The sequence below is a fragment of the Saccopteryx leptura genome, chromosome 6 (assembly GCF_036850995.1).
Source record: "Saccopteryx leptura isolate mSacLep1 chromosome 6, mSacLep1_pri_phased_curated, whole genome shotgun sequence".
NCBI lineage: Eukaryota > Metazoa > Chordata > Mammalia > Chiroptera > Emballonuridae > Saccopteryx > Saccopteryx leptura.
Window position 1 is genome coordinate 92,393,656 of NC_089508.1, and position 13,874 is coordinate 92,407,529.

Here is a 13,874-nt window from a genome sequence, read left to right on the forward strand (position 1 = left end):
ACAGGGGCAGGAGCAGGAAGCATCAACATGTTGCTTCTCTTATGTGCCTTCACTGGGCAAGCCCAGGGTTTCAAACCAGCAACCTCAGCATTCCAGGTCAACTCTTTATCCATTGCATCAACACAGGTCAGGCAGAAGGGAAACTCTTGTGATGAAGATACATTTGGGAGCCTGCCAGTGATGGGGGGGGGGGTCTATTCTACCATAACCTGCCTTCCCTGGGCCTGTTATCAGATGTTGGCACTATTTTTAGTTTTCGTTATTTATTGATTTTAGAGAGGAAGAGAGAAACATCAATTTGTTGTTTTACTTTTGCATTCATTGGTTGATTCTTGTATTTGTCCTGACTGGGAAATTGAATTGCAACCTTGGTGTATCGGGACAATGCTTTCACCAACTGAGCTACCTGACCAGGTTCCAGCACCGTTTTTCCTCAGGAAGCAGAGCAGCCACAGCAGCAAGAACAGTCTTGGTGAGCACAGACCTAGAAAGGAATAAACCAGTCAGCAACAGATGGAGGTCAAAAGCAGAATAAGAAACAGGGTCAGAATGACAGAGCAGACAAGACCCCCAAGAGTCAAGACAGAACTGAGAGGATGGATATAAAGCTGTACACACTTCACTGGATTTCCCAGGCCTGGAACACCCTGCAGAGACAATTTCCCAGTCACAGTCTTTGCATTCACTTATTTAATAATAGTTCAGAAAAAGTAATCTGGGCTGTAGAACAAGTAATCTAGTATCAGAACACTTTATCTCTCTGAAAAAGTGCATCCCCCCACCCCCAGTAGTCAGTGGTATGAATCTGAACTCTTCCTCTCACTCACATTCGGAGGTCTCTTCTATGTAATCCCGAGGGTGGCTGGCATAGTCATCTTAGAATGACCTCTGAATGTGGAATTTCTGTTCTCAGGAGATATGATTTCCACTATGAAATTCTAAGTAATAGAGAATGGAGACTAAGGATCCAAATTAATTATCAGATTAACTTGCCTAAAATCAACTTACCTAGAGATAATTAGTCTAAAATAAATATCAAATCTGCAGCATTTTCAAAAGGATTTCACAGATTCACCCTTTCACTTTTTATGCTGTAGACTATTTATATAACCTTAAATTGTCAGTCAACTGAATATGCCACATACCTATTCACTTGTTTAGAATATATTGGCATTTTAACAGCATGCATAAAGTTAGACCAAAGCATAAAATCATACTGAGCTTCATTACATTTTTCAAAGCATTTAATTTGTAAAGGAATACTGGATTAAGAAACACAAAAAAAGATACACAAAATGTCTGTACCAATTATATTTATTGCTAGAAACTTTAAGCTTTGAAAAGTAGGTAACATAGAGATACCCAAAAAAGTAGGAAGCAATCTCATCATTTACAAAGTGCTGCAAATTTGATAAATTTATGTTGCTGATAACACAGAAATACTCTTGAATGAATAGATATAAATCCGTGAAATACCCAAAGCATGACAAAAAAGAAGAGAACTAAATGGCTAAAAAAATACCCAAAAGGGATCTGAGCTTTTGGCAAAGTGGTTGGAACTTTAAATATACAGGTTTTCAAAGCTCTAGCTTTAGGTGAACCAATTTCAGCCGAACTGACTAGAACCAAGCCAAAGTGTTTTGCCTCTCTGGCTGCCCAGAACCTCAGTTTAGGAGTTGCAGTAGCTCTAATCCTGGATCCCTCTGAAAGGAGGTAGCTCTGGAGCAGTGAGCTACTGCTGGGAACCAAGTGTGGCATGACCTGAGAAGAAGGGAGTGTGTGTATGTCTGTGTGAGAAGATGCCCGTGGTGCATAAACTGAGGAGGGCTCAGTGCACTTTCACCTGGGGCGTGTGGATAGCCTGCAGCTCCCTAAATGTCTCCCCCAGCAACTCCACACCAGAGACCCACTCATTACCTCCTCCGGAAGCTGAGAAGAGGAACCAAGTACAGGCCCCCAGCTAGTCTCCCCAGGCCCGCGTGAGTCCCTGAGAAACAGGCAATACAGGCAGCAGGCCCACTCGGAGCTGGCCTCCATTGCCGGCAGAGGGTGAACAGCTCTCTTAGTTCTTAGAGAGAAGATGGCCAAGAAATAACTCATTAATAAGGTCCACCTTTTCATCCAGATACAAAAATAAAATGCTGTGGTGTAGGGTTTGACATCATGCGTGGGGTACAAAACAGTAAGGAACTCCCATGATGTTCTTTTCCAACAGTCCTGAACCAGAACCGTACTTGACTTGCACAGATGTACACTGGGGATACAGACTGGAACCAGACCTGCAGAGCACTGGGACCTGTGTGTGTACCTAAGTATGTCTATGCTACAGCATAGGCTGCACATCTGGAAAGAGGCCAGTCACTGGAAAGTTCCTCCTCCAGAATCCATTTGGAATGTCATGATCTTTGGGTCTCTGGCCCTTGGGACCCTCCCCCAAAGGACTCTTCTGCCAGGCCTGCAGAGTACGGCGTTTGCCTCAGCTGGCCTCAGAGGGGCCCACTAGCCAGAGGAATTTGTCCATAGTGATGATGGCAGCAGTGACACAGCTCAGATATAGTTGGCAGGGGGCTGTCGAGAGTTGAGCCGCTGCATGTGGCAGCTGTGGCAGAGCAAATGTCCGTCCAGAGGGAAGCAGCAGCACCCTTCCTCGTCACTTAGCTGCATCCGGCAGTCCTAGGGAGGAAGAAGGACACCTAGTTCACCTCAGCCCAGGCACCTTGGACATCTTGAAAGTCTGCCCTGCTCTCAACACTAGACTTTTAATGACTGGAAAAGGGTGGGTTGGAAGGAATGGACTTCTAGAAGAGAAACCTGGGAAAATACCTCAGCTGGGCACCAGGTGTCGCTGCTATAGCAGAAATAATGAGACAGGCTCCTATTTCCAGTGGATTCCAGGAGGGTCCCTATAGTTTTAAGAATCCTGACGCTGGGGAAGCCAGATTCAGAAAAAGACTAAACAACTAGGACCAGAGTGGCTGGAGGATGAGAAAGAGACTGGAGATAGGTCACAGCACCTTCCTAATGTTCCATGCTCTACATTCCCCTACAGTCAAAATCTAGGACTTGACTCTTCCCTTGGCCCCATTCCAATTCTCCTCCAGGAACCCTGAGTGTTGGGGGTCACCCAACACTCACCTCACAGTGGTAGCACTCAAAGTGATAATCTCGGTCCATGGATATCACCCTCACAATGTCCTCACAGCCCTGAAATAAAGCAGACCAACATGGGAATGAGAGCAGCATAACCACACTAACACCACCCTCCCCTGTACAGGCTCCCTCTCACAATGGGAAGATCATACAAAGGCCTTTGAAAATCCTACTGGAACTTCCCCTCCCTTTTTGGCTTCAGGGGTTGGACTTATCTACCTCTCTCATCTGTAGAGGAAGCAGAGGGAAGGAAAGAGGCAGGCTGCACAAATAACATAGGCTAAACTGGGGCTACGCTGGGGACGAGGAAATGGCTAGGCACACCCTCAGCACACAGCGGGACTCATTTCTAACTCCTTCCTATGGGTCCTAAGGATTCTTTTCACCTTTTTCCAGCCCCTATATCTGGGATTTGGTGACAGTGATCTCAAAGAAAGTATCCTCCTCTAGACTGGGAGAGAAGAGACAGAGTCTGGGCCCAGTGAGGCTGTCAGACATGTCCAGGCCCGGATGTTAGGGTCAGGGTGGTGACCCTGAGAGCAGAGTCACACGGGAATCTTCAGAGAACATTCCTCAGCACCACTGCATCCTGCGGGAGGCCCAGCAGTATGTCCCCATTCCTTCCCCAGAGGCAGCAGCACTGGCTACCCTGCAGGAAAACCCAGACATACTGACCTCTGAGGGGAGGATGGGCTGGCCACAGGCTGCACATTTAGGAGCATAATTTCTGAAAGAGAGAGAGCAGAGATGAGCTGAGATTCAGAAATTCCTGAGCCCATTTCCACACCAAAGCCCAAGGGGCAGACCTACTTGTGATAATCGGTGACACAGTACACCTGGTTGGAGAAGTCTACAGTGAAGGGGATGCCATCCAGGCACTTGTTGCACACGATGCATCGGAAGCAGCCTGGGTGATAGGACTTCCCCATTGCCTGTAGGATCTGGCTCATGGAGCAGGAGGAGAATTAGTCTCTCGTTAGTCCCAGCTCTCCAGCTACCCCTCATATTCCCTGCTACCTTCCCAAGTTGATCAGACCAGTGGTTCTCAGCCCCTGGCTGTATAACAGGATCACCAGGGAGCACTTTTATTTTATTTTATTTTTTAATTTTTTTTAAAATATTTTATTTATTGATTTTTTAGAGAGAGAGAGGAGTGAGAGAGAGAGACAGAGAGAGAGAGAGAAAGAGAGAGAAGGGGGAGGAGCAGGAAGCATCAACTCCCATATGTGCCTTGACCAGGCAAGCCCAAGGTTTCGAACCGGCGACCTCAGTGTTCCAGGTCGACGCTTTATCCCACTGCGCCACCACAGGTCAGGCCAGGGAGCACTTTTATAAAAAATATTTTACTTATTGATGTTTTAGAGAGAGAAGGAAGGGAGTGGGGGAGAGAGAAAAAGTGGGGGAGGAGCAGGAAGCATCAACTCATAGTTGCTTCATGTATGTGCCTTGACCAAGCAAGTCCAGGGTTTCAAATCGGCGACCTCAGTGTTCCAGGTCAACTCTATCCACTGAGCACCACGGGTCAGGCTCAGGGAGCTTTTAAAGACCATCAAAGCCTGGGCCCCACCCCAGAAGTATTACCCAGGCATATTCATCACAGTCTCTGGTGATGACCCAGACATTGGTATTTTTATTTACTTCTCAGATGATCTATTAGGCTGCTGGGGAAGAGAACAACTGATCTAATCCAATCCCTCTTTCTTACAGAAAACTGAGTTCCAACAGATCCTACCCAAGAGCAGAAAGATTAAAACCCAGAACTCAGTACTCCTAACGAAAACGGAGGGCCAGGCTGTGCCTGCAAAATTGGGAAGGGCCAGATCACACAGGTCTAGGGATGGCAGAATTAGGTGTCTGTTGCTCTGGGGAAGAATGGATGCAAGAGATTCATCTGGGGATATGTGTTCACCTCCACACACACCTTTTCTCAGTACCCATTTACCCCTGATCCCACCCCTCACTCTCACAGAGTTTCCACTGAAGATGTTTTGCTTACCTTCTCCAAAATCAAGTGACCACAAACACAGCATTTCTCAGCTGCCTCCTGAAACCCTGAAAACTAGAGGCCAAGGGAGGATGTTACAAACTGAGAAAGACCTGATGGGTAGAACCCCAATAGGTCACCAAGAAGGGGGTCCCAGTTTGGGAGCCAATTCTAAGCTCAGGGGATCCTCTCACTCACCAGATAATCTTCCTCACAGTACACAGAGCCGTTGACGCTGTAGAAAGCCTTGCAGCGCAAAGTTCGCCCTAGGAGCAGCAGAGAAGGGGCTAGAATCTATCCTGGTGTGCAGCAGCAGGCTTCCCCACTCAGCACTCTCCTGCGTTGTGTGATATGTTTAAATCTGGACTTTAGAGCTTATCTAAATTGCTGTCTGTCCTTCCTCCCCACACAAAAGTCCCATCTGATACAATCCCAATTTGCTTTAGTCTCATTCCTGCCCATATCCTCTCTTCTCTGCTCACTGCTCTTCCAGTTCCTGGTTCTTCAACGGTTTTCTATGACCCTGTCTTTTAGGAGTACCTTCCTCTCCAGCACCTGATGCATGGGGGGCACCTGGGAAAGCAAAGCCAACCACAGGCTGACATGGTTAAAGGAACTCCAAAAAAGGTGGTGCACAAAGCGCACAGAGATGATCACATTGCCACAGGCCTTGCCTTCTGGGGCTTTTCAACCTAGGAGCCTCTTTGCCTGAGCATAGCTATCCTGTTCTCCTAGCCCTGTCTGTCTCCCTCTAGGGATACACTCTACAGAAGTCAGGACTTATTGGAGTTACTGCTGAGGATAAAGTGCTTTGTTTGAGAGCAAAGTTGGTCCCCTTTCCCACTCCACTAGGCTGCTTCTCCAAGCTTAGAGAGACCCAGAGTCTCCAGGGTCAGAGGCAGCTCAGGATCTTCAATGAACAGACAAGCAGGACAATTCCCCATGTAACCAGCACCTAGAAACTGCTCCAGGGCATCTAAATTGTTAGGAATGGGGAAGGAGTGAGACCAGGGCAGAAAATGGGCAATTTTCCCACTTCTGCCCTCTTTTCATCAAAATCTCCACTTCCAGTTCTGCCCAGTGGTTTAGAAAAGCTGACTTAGAAACTGATGAGACACAGGGGTGTACAGAAGAGGTCCTATAAACAGAAGGACAGAGAGATGAACCTAAAGAGAACCAGGCAGAGGCTGGGGACTGGGGAATGAGAGAAAAGCTGAATGCTAGAGTCAGACAGGCAGGGATAGGAGATTAAAGGTTTAGCAAAGGAATCAGAGTGGGTAAGCAGTGGGGAGGAGGTAATGAGGGGATGTGAGGGAAGGGCTGGTGAGTTAAGGCCGATGAGAGCTGGTCCCCTCCCCCCCTGCCTCAGGCCTCCTGAGCTAACAGCAGGCATTCCTGGAGCGTGATGTCATCAGCTTGGCATGGCCCGGTGGCCTGCACTCCAGTGAGGTGGCTGAACTCTGACCAGCCAAGAGAAAACCCCCCTTCTCTGCCCCCCATGGTTCCCCACTCCTTCAGCCCACCCCCACCCTTCCCACATTCCAGTCTTTCATTGTCGCCCCAAGCAACTTGGCTGCCCAAGATCAAACCCCACCAAGGAGAGGCTGGAGGGCTCGGTGGGAGTCCAGACAGGGCAAGCAGGGAGGCAGAAGAGGAAGGAAAAGAGGGGAGGGAAGAGGCTGAATAGAGGGTAGACTGACTCTAGAAGGCAGACCCAAAGGGGTAGAAGAGCCAGGTAGATAGAGCACAGAGAAAGGAAGCAAGAGAGGAGGTGGGGCAGTAATATATGTTCAGACACATGGCTGGGACAGCTGCTCTGGGAGCAAATGAAGAGGCACAAGTTCTGCTCTTGTTTCCCTAGGCACTTGTGATTGTTTATATGTATGGGGAGTGCTCGAGGCCTCGGGCCCTGGTCCAGGTCTGGGGGCAGCACTCACCACAGGAGCAGCAGACAAAGCACTGGGTGTGGTAGAGGCTGTCCAGGGCCTGGCAGGCGTTGCTTTGGCCATAGATGCCTTTGTTGCACTTGATACAGGTGCCTGAAGGGAGAGATGTTGTCACCATCACAACCCACTATCCCTGCTCAAAAGCAGGGATTCCTTGTCTTTCCTGATTGCGCCATAGGACCACCAGTCAGAGCCTCCCTTCAATGGCTCCCCTCTGGGAAGAGGATAATGGAATGCAGCAAGGTGTCCACTGAACAGATTCATTCTTATTTGCTGATTAATCAATAGATATTTTCTGAGCATCTATTTTGTGCCTAGCAAAAATACTATGTTCAATACTGTGGAAAACTGGAGGAAAGTAAAAAATATGGTGCCTGGCCTTCAAATGTTTACTTTCTACTGGAGAAAAAAAGACTGAACAGGTAAAGTATGATCCCTGTTGCACCATGTGGGAGGAAAAGTCAGAGCTGCCAGTCTATTTGGGTTCAGCAGTAGACTAGAGAAAACTCCCTAGAGAAAGCAGGCCAGGTCCAGAAAGTCTCTCTGGGACCTGTTTTCCAATCTGTAAAATGAGCTGGTATTCAGCTATAGAATGACTTCTCACTGCTCTGTACCTCCAAGCTTCCAAGGATGGAAAAAGAAGGATCTGGCTCAGCAGTGGGGACCGTGCAGAGGGGACCATGTGAGCATGACTCCTGTTGGGAGGTGGCTACTGAGAATGCAGGGTGTGTTTCCAGGAAGGTTGCCTAGGAAGAGGGAAAAGGGTGGCAGAATCCCTAATGTTTCTCTGTCATTTTCTATCACGGGAGTGACAGAGCTGAACTGCTTTTCCCTGACACCCCCCTAAAATATATACATACACCTGGCTTTGGTACCTACCTTTCCTGGGTGTGTTCTTCCTTCCCTCCACTCCCCAATTCCAGGCCCATGAGTGAGGGTGAGGGCCTGTGTTTGGGGAGCAGATCCCAACGGGCCTGCCTCACCCGGCCCCACCTCTCCCCCTCGGCACACTGCCACACTCCTTGCCTGTTGGGGCCCATCCCAGTCTTTGCCCAGGGGCTCAGGAGCCCATGCAGCAGCTGCAGCAACTGATGGGCCCAGGCCTGTCCTGCTCCCACCCTCTGGCAGCTGGGCAAAGCAGTAGCCAAGGAAAAGGGCCCCTACTAAGGGCTGGTGCAAGAGGGTACAGTTAGGCTGGGGCTTCTGTCAGAGGAGGCAAACTGACCCACCCAGAGAAGAGGCCCCTACCTCTGGGTCAAAATGTGATCTCCCAACGGGAGTGGAAATCTGCCCCAAGACGGCCATGCCAGGGGTCCTGGTCTGAGTCATTTCTTTGGGAAGCCTTGGACATTATGGGAAGAAGAGCAAAGTGCTCAGGCCTGTCACCTCACCTCCTCTAACTCAGGAGATCCACACCTAGGTTCTTCCTGCCATTTTACTGCACTGTCTCTGAATTCATTTTTCTTTTTGGCTCTTATGGCTTAGCCAAAGAGACTTCTTTCCACCCAACAACCATTTCTTCTGGGCCTCAAAACAAAATTGCTAAATGGATCCTGTTACTATCACTTGACCAAAGCTTCAGCAGCTCTGGGCTTTCCTCTCCAAGAATAGAGGGAAAAGAACAGTGGAGAATGGGTTGAACCAGGCAGGCCCCTTCCAGCCTGCAGCCCTGCCACCTCTGTACCTGCTCTCTCACCTTCCCTCCCTGACGGGGGTTCTCTCCCTATTCACATTTCTAGTCCTAGAGAACTAGAGCATGGGGTGTCCAGGGCAGGAAAATGAAAGGTAAGAAAGGTGAGAAGATGCTTGGAAAACTGAAGAGGTCCACAGCCCTGGGTGTGAGCCCTCCACTTCTTACTGTTCTTCTATCACAATCAGATTAGTATTTCTTATATAGTGAAGTGATGTAGGTCTTGGCTAAAAGATATTTCAAGACCCTAATATTCCCTCATAGCTGAGACATAAAATCAATCAATACTTCTTCAAGATAACCACGTGGAGGAGAGAGACAACGACTAGGTTTCCTTAACAGCAGAAAAATAAAAGGCTACTTCTAGCCTGAATTCTGAGCAGGTTATGGCCAGAACTGAAGGCCAGGTTATTTCTGGCAGTTACACAGGGTTGTTATCCATCAGAAGTGATGGTGTCCGGTGGTTATGCCTTCTGTCCTGGCTTTTGAATAAGGAAATAGAGAAGTTGACACCACCAGGTCTCGGTTTAAATGCCCACGCGCGCGCCCAGCCAGGAGGCTGGGGCGAGCAGCAGTAAGGGTCCCTGCTTTCTGACTCAAAGCGCTTCATCCTCCCTCTCAGGTTCCATTTCCCCAACCGCGGCCACAGCCCCGCGCGTGTTAGGAAGCAGTCCCCCGCCCCCCTTCTGCCAACCCCCACCCCTCTGCCCTGCGCCGCGCGGGCGGCCCCGCCCGCGGGCACCTGGAACGCCGGGACAGGAGCTGGCACGCACGCGGCCCGCCCGCCCGCCCGGTCCCGGGTCCCCCCCACCCCCCAGCGCGCGCATTCCCCGAATTCCTGCGGGAGGAGCCTAGGCCCGCGTGGGGGCTCAGAGCTCAGAAGCCTGCTGGGGCACCGCCACTGAGGGGGGAGCAATATGGGGGATACTACCCCTGCCCCATAGTCCCCTCCCCAAGAGGCCTTCTACCGCGAAAACCGAGACGCTAAAGCTTGGGGAAGAACTGGGACTCACGAGATAATCAGGGGGGTTCGAATTCAGCAGGAATAAGCAGCCCCTAGTCTATTTGAAACCCAGTGAGAAAGTGACGTCCCTCTAGCCTCTTTTCTAGCCCCATGTCTCTGCCTGGTATCACCCGGCGCCGGCAATTTGGGCCGTCGGGGCAGTGAGGGCCGAATGTGGTGACGGGTCCCTTCCTTTCCCTACCCACTTCTCACACTCACCAAAGTAGTCCTCTCGGGCCTCCGGCTCCCGTATTCGGGGTCGGCCGGCCTCCGGAACAAACGGACCCTGCGGTTCCTCGAGACCAGACGGCTCAATCCCAGAGTTTTCCCCACGGGCACCGACCTCACGTCCACCTGTGCCCACCGTCAGGCGCAGCAACGCTGTTAGCTCATCCTGGTATCGGACGCTCGCAGTGCAGTCCCCGTAGCCGGTCACCGAATGTCGTCCGGGTTGCGCCCCTCGTCTCTCCAAGGGCCCTGCCGCTCCCACTCCAGCCCCGGCTAGAGCCCCAGGGCTGCCCAGGGCCGGGGGATACGAGTGGCGGCTTTCCTGGCAGCCGAACCCCGGGGGCCGATGAGCGCACAGTCGGTCCAGGGCAGCGTGGAGCTCCGGATAAGCGGCCGGCATCCCTCCAGGGGAATAGCCCGCCGGAGCCCCGGCCAGAGGTGGGCCAAACATGCATGGCCCGACCGGCAAGGGACTGCCGTGGCGCTGGTCGTAGCCCATGCTGATGCCGCTGGTACGGTTGCTGCAGGGCCGACTACCTCCAGCTCCGCCAGCCCCCGCCCCGTCCAGCAGCAGGCTGCCTCGGGGGCTGGACGGCTTGCTCGCGTCGCTGGCTGAGCTACTGGCGAAGCTAGAGCGGGGGCTCAAGGCTGGGGCTGTGGTCTCCAGCCGAAAGTCTGGGGTCAATGGCTGAGGTAGAGGCAAGGCCCGGGTCGGGGGCGGCCCCACGGAAAAGGAGCTCTCGTAGCGCAGCGCCTCAAAGGAGCCGCGCGGGTTCCGCTCGGGGTCCAGGGGGCCTTGCTCCCGGGCTGGCTCCAACGGCTCATCCCCAGGTCCCCCAGTAGCTCCACGGGGCCCTGATTTCCTAGGTCCCCCCAGCCCACTCAGGCGCCCCTTGCCCGGCCCGGGGGTTCCATCAGACCCAGACCGATTAGATTCACCCTTTCTGCGGCCGAACTTAGCGCTGCCGGAGTCCGAGAGTCTTAACTTCTCCAGCAGGCGACTGGCTTTCTCTCCTAACCGCTCCATACCCTCGGGCCTGGGGCCTTCAGCCCCCTCCCCGCCTGGCACCCTGCAGCGTCTCGGCCGCCGCTTCTCTTTCCCTGCAGCCGGACTCCGGTTCCCCAGGGGCACAGAGTAGGCACACGGATTTAGCGGGCGGCCCGGATGCCCGGCGCCAGGACTCCCCCAGCATCCCCCAGCAAAAGGGGCTGCGTCCCCCCACGCATCAGGGGTTAAGCAGGGCAAGAAGGGCCTACGGCCGCGCTGTCCCGTCAGCAGGTCTATCTGTTCACGCGTCGACTTGCCCTGTCGCCCCACTGTTGCCGGCTCCCGCCCCCCTCGCTCTCACATTCAGCACCGACGGAACTTCTTTCCCAAACTTTTGTCTGCCTGGCCGGATCTACTTTCCTGGAGGGGCGGAGCTCCGACTGCGAGAGAAACGGGAGTGTCTGCGCAGGGATCTCTAGTGCGCCAAAGGGGGCGGTAGGACCGGTGCTAACTGTGGAGATCCGCCGACTGAAGAGAAGAGGCGGGCAAGTTTGGGCAGCTGCTAGTACATCACTCAATAATTGGGACAGGAAAAAGTTAAAGTGGGACTCTTTGCCTGCAGTTGGAATGCGCGGAGGGGCACGGTGGAATGTTGCGAATCAGAATGGACGATGTGAGGCATGTTCTGCGCAAACACCATGACTTTGTTCCTCGTGTGGAGACTGAGAGATGGAGAGACTGATGCAGAAGTAGTGATGATACCGGGAGGGAGTCATAAAGAGGAAGATAAGGGAACAGAAGATACATACATAAGAGGTTTAGAGACGTCTACGTAGAGTTCAGAAAGGTGAGAAAGACCATATAGAGAGTTGGAGGAAGACAGGTAGCGAAAGAAAGGGAGCAAAGGGAATCGAGGGTGGTGCAGAGACCGAAGGATGAATAGACTTATGAAAAAGACAAATTTGTGCAAGTCCAGAGAGAATGAGGGATAAAGAGATAAACTGAAATAAAGACCCGCTTTCTTAACCTAAAGCTCTGTGAGGGAAGGGGCTTTAGTATCTATGTAAAAGGAGGAAAAGATTTGGAACTAATCTCTACCTTAAAGTTAGGACAGATAGAGGGATAGACATACCCCCCCTGGTGTTGGAAAATGAGATTTTCAGCAAATATTTCAGGTGAGTGTGATAGGTCTGGTTTTGGGGCTAGTGAACGCCTCCCCCTTGGTTGGCCCACAGGAGATTGGTGATAAATAATACATATTAAGAGGAAGAAAAGAAATGTCATTTAAAGGGGACAGCAACTGAAAAATGGTCAGGGTGGAAAAGAGGCTGATATTGGCCATAGGAAAGGTCAAGAATAAGGAAAAGAAACCGTAGCTGAATCTGAACACATCCAATTAAATACCAGCTTACTGATTTTGCCTAGACTAGCACATTAGGGGCAAAGGAGGGAGGAAATAGAATGGAGAAGGGAAATGACTCCTTTGTATTTAGATAGTAAATGAGTATAAAATCAAGCAAACCATATTCGCCTCAACATTTTGAACACCTTTTATAATCTTAGTGTAGCCTTAGGGAATGGGGGGAGGAAAGGAGGTTAATATTTTTTTGGAAATTAATTTGGCACAAACTACTTGGCGGCTTTGTCCTAGCTGCATTGTTTCCCTGACCTCATCTCTCTTGAGAATCAGCCTCTCTGCTTCCCTGGTCAGGCTTACAACTTTTCTCTGATCTAGAGGAGAGTTTACTATCAGACTGGAAGCAAGGAAGACTGAAAGCATTAGTAATAAAGGCGAGCTATCAGATTGCGTCCAGACTTGTGAGCAACTTCTTCAGAATTAACCATAGGGCTCTCCCTCCTTTCCTGTCTCCAGATGGGGAAGGAGAACCTCCATTCTTCTCCTTCCTTCCAATTATTTACATCTAAAATATCCACACAGCCTCTAGTGTTTGGAAGCTTTGCTCCACTAGGGTGAGGATGGGAGAGTAAATCTTATGAAAAGTTGAAAAGCCATTAAAGAAAGCCCACCTAGGAGTTGGTGGCGGCAGCAATGAGCACAGTTGGGATCAACAACCTGTGTTTTCAGTGAATCATAGGAAGCAGACACAAGGGGGAGAGAGGTACACTGAGGGGATGCTCCAATAGTGTGCACAGCCTCAGGGAAACCACTCCATAGTATGAATTGAAGCTGGGAGTTCCACAGGCCCTATTTTCTATCCCCAAGACTAATTAAGGTCTGTATATATACAGATGACTGCCAAATTCATATCTGTAGCCCAGACTTTCCTGGATTAAAAAGACTCATCTGACTACTAGTACCTCCATTCGGTTGTCTCAAAGGCATACAACACCCTAAAATGACTTCCCCTTCTCTGCCCCCTTAAAGTGGCTCCTCCAGCATTCCCTAAGTAAATGGCATCATTAATCACTTATCTGCTTAAGCCAGAAACCTGAACATCAACCTTATGTCCTTCTCCCATAACTTCAAATCCAACTAAGTCCTATCACTGAGGCCTATCAATTCTGCTTCCTAAATTTTGCTTTCAACTCTGCCTTCCCTTCATCACCACTACGGCAGTCAGGCCACTGTCTTTTCTCCCCTGAACCACTGCAAAAGTCTCACTACCGAGGCTTTCTCCCTCGAAACCGTCTCGTAATCTAAGGTCAAGTGATTCTTCTAAAACACAACTCATTTTCCTCCTTAAAACCTTTCAGTGATTTCTCACTGCCCTTGAAGTTTAAACTCTTTAAGATATTTAACAAGGTTTCTCTACTTCTCCAGCCTCTTCTCTCAGCATCGCCCCTCCCCACACTATTCTGCAGTAGAATTGTATCTTGTCTGTCCGCTCTAGTACTTGTTCCCTATGTTTGGAACACTCCCTGGC

At 50.6% G+C, this 13,874-nt stretch overlaps 1 protein-coding gene across 1 annotated transcript; it reads right to left on the bottom strand.

Moving 5' to 3' along the window:
* Window positions 1-1,296: 1,296 nt before the first annotated feature.
* On the bottom strand, window positions 1,297-11,386 carry AJUBA (ajuba LIM protein). Its single transcript, XM_066341863.1, has 8 exons — window positions 9,993-11,386; window positions 7,072-7,173; window positions 5,333-5,400; window positions 5,147-5,209; window positions 3,961-4,091; window positions 3,826-3,877; window positions 3,136-3,204; window positions 1,297-2,673 (listed from the first exon to the last, which is right to left on the bottom strand). The coding sequence occupies exons 1-8, from the start codon at window positions 11,026-11,028 to the stop codon at window positions 2,548-2,550; spliced, it is 1,647 nt and encodes a 548-aa protein (XP_066197960.1). The 5' UTR covers window positions 11,029-11,386; the 3' UTR covers window positions 1,297-2,547.
* Window positions 11,387-13,874: the final 2,488 nt, after the last annotated feature.

What these genes read in the sequence shown, in the direction of transcription:
- AJUBA (XM_066341863.1), bottom strand. Translation starts at nt 11,028, where the DNA reads ATGGAGCGGTTAGGAGAGAAAGCCAGTCGCCTGCTGGAGAAGTTAAGA. An exon ending in CTTTGTCTGCTGCTCCTGTG is followed by an intron (nt 5,401 to 7,071) that starts GTGAGTGCTGCC and finishes TGCTGCTCCTAG; the next exon opens with GGCGAACTTTGCGCTGCAAG. An exon ending in AGCCCATCCTCCCCTCAGAG is followed by an intron (nt 3,205 to 3,825) that starts GTCAGTATGTCT and finishes GCTTTATTTCAG; the next exon opens with GGCTGTGAGGACATTGTGAG.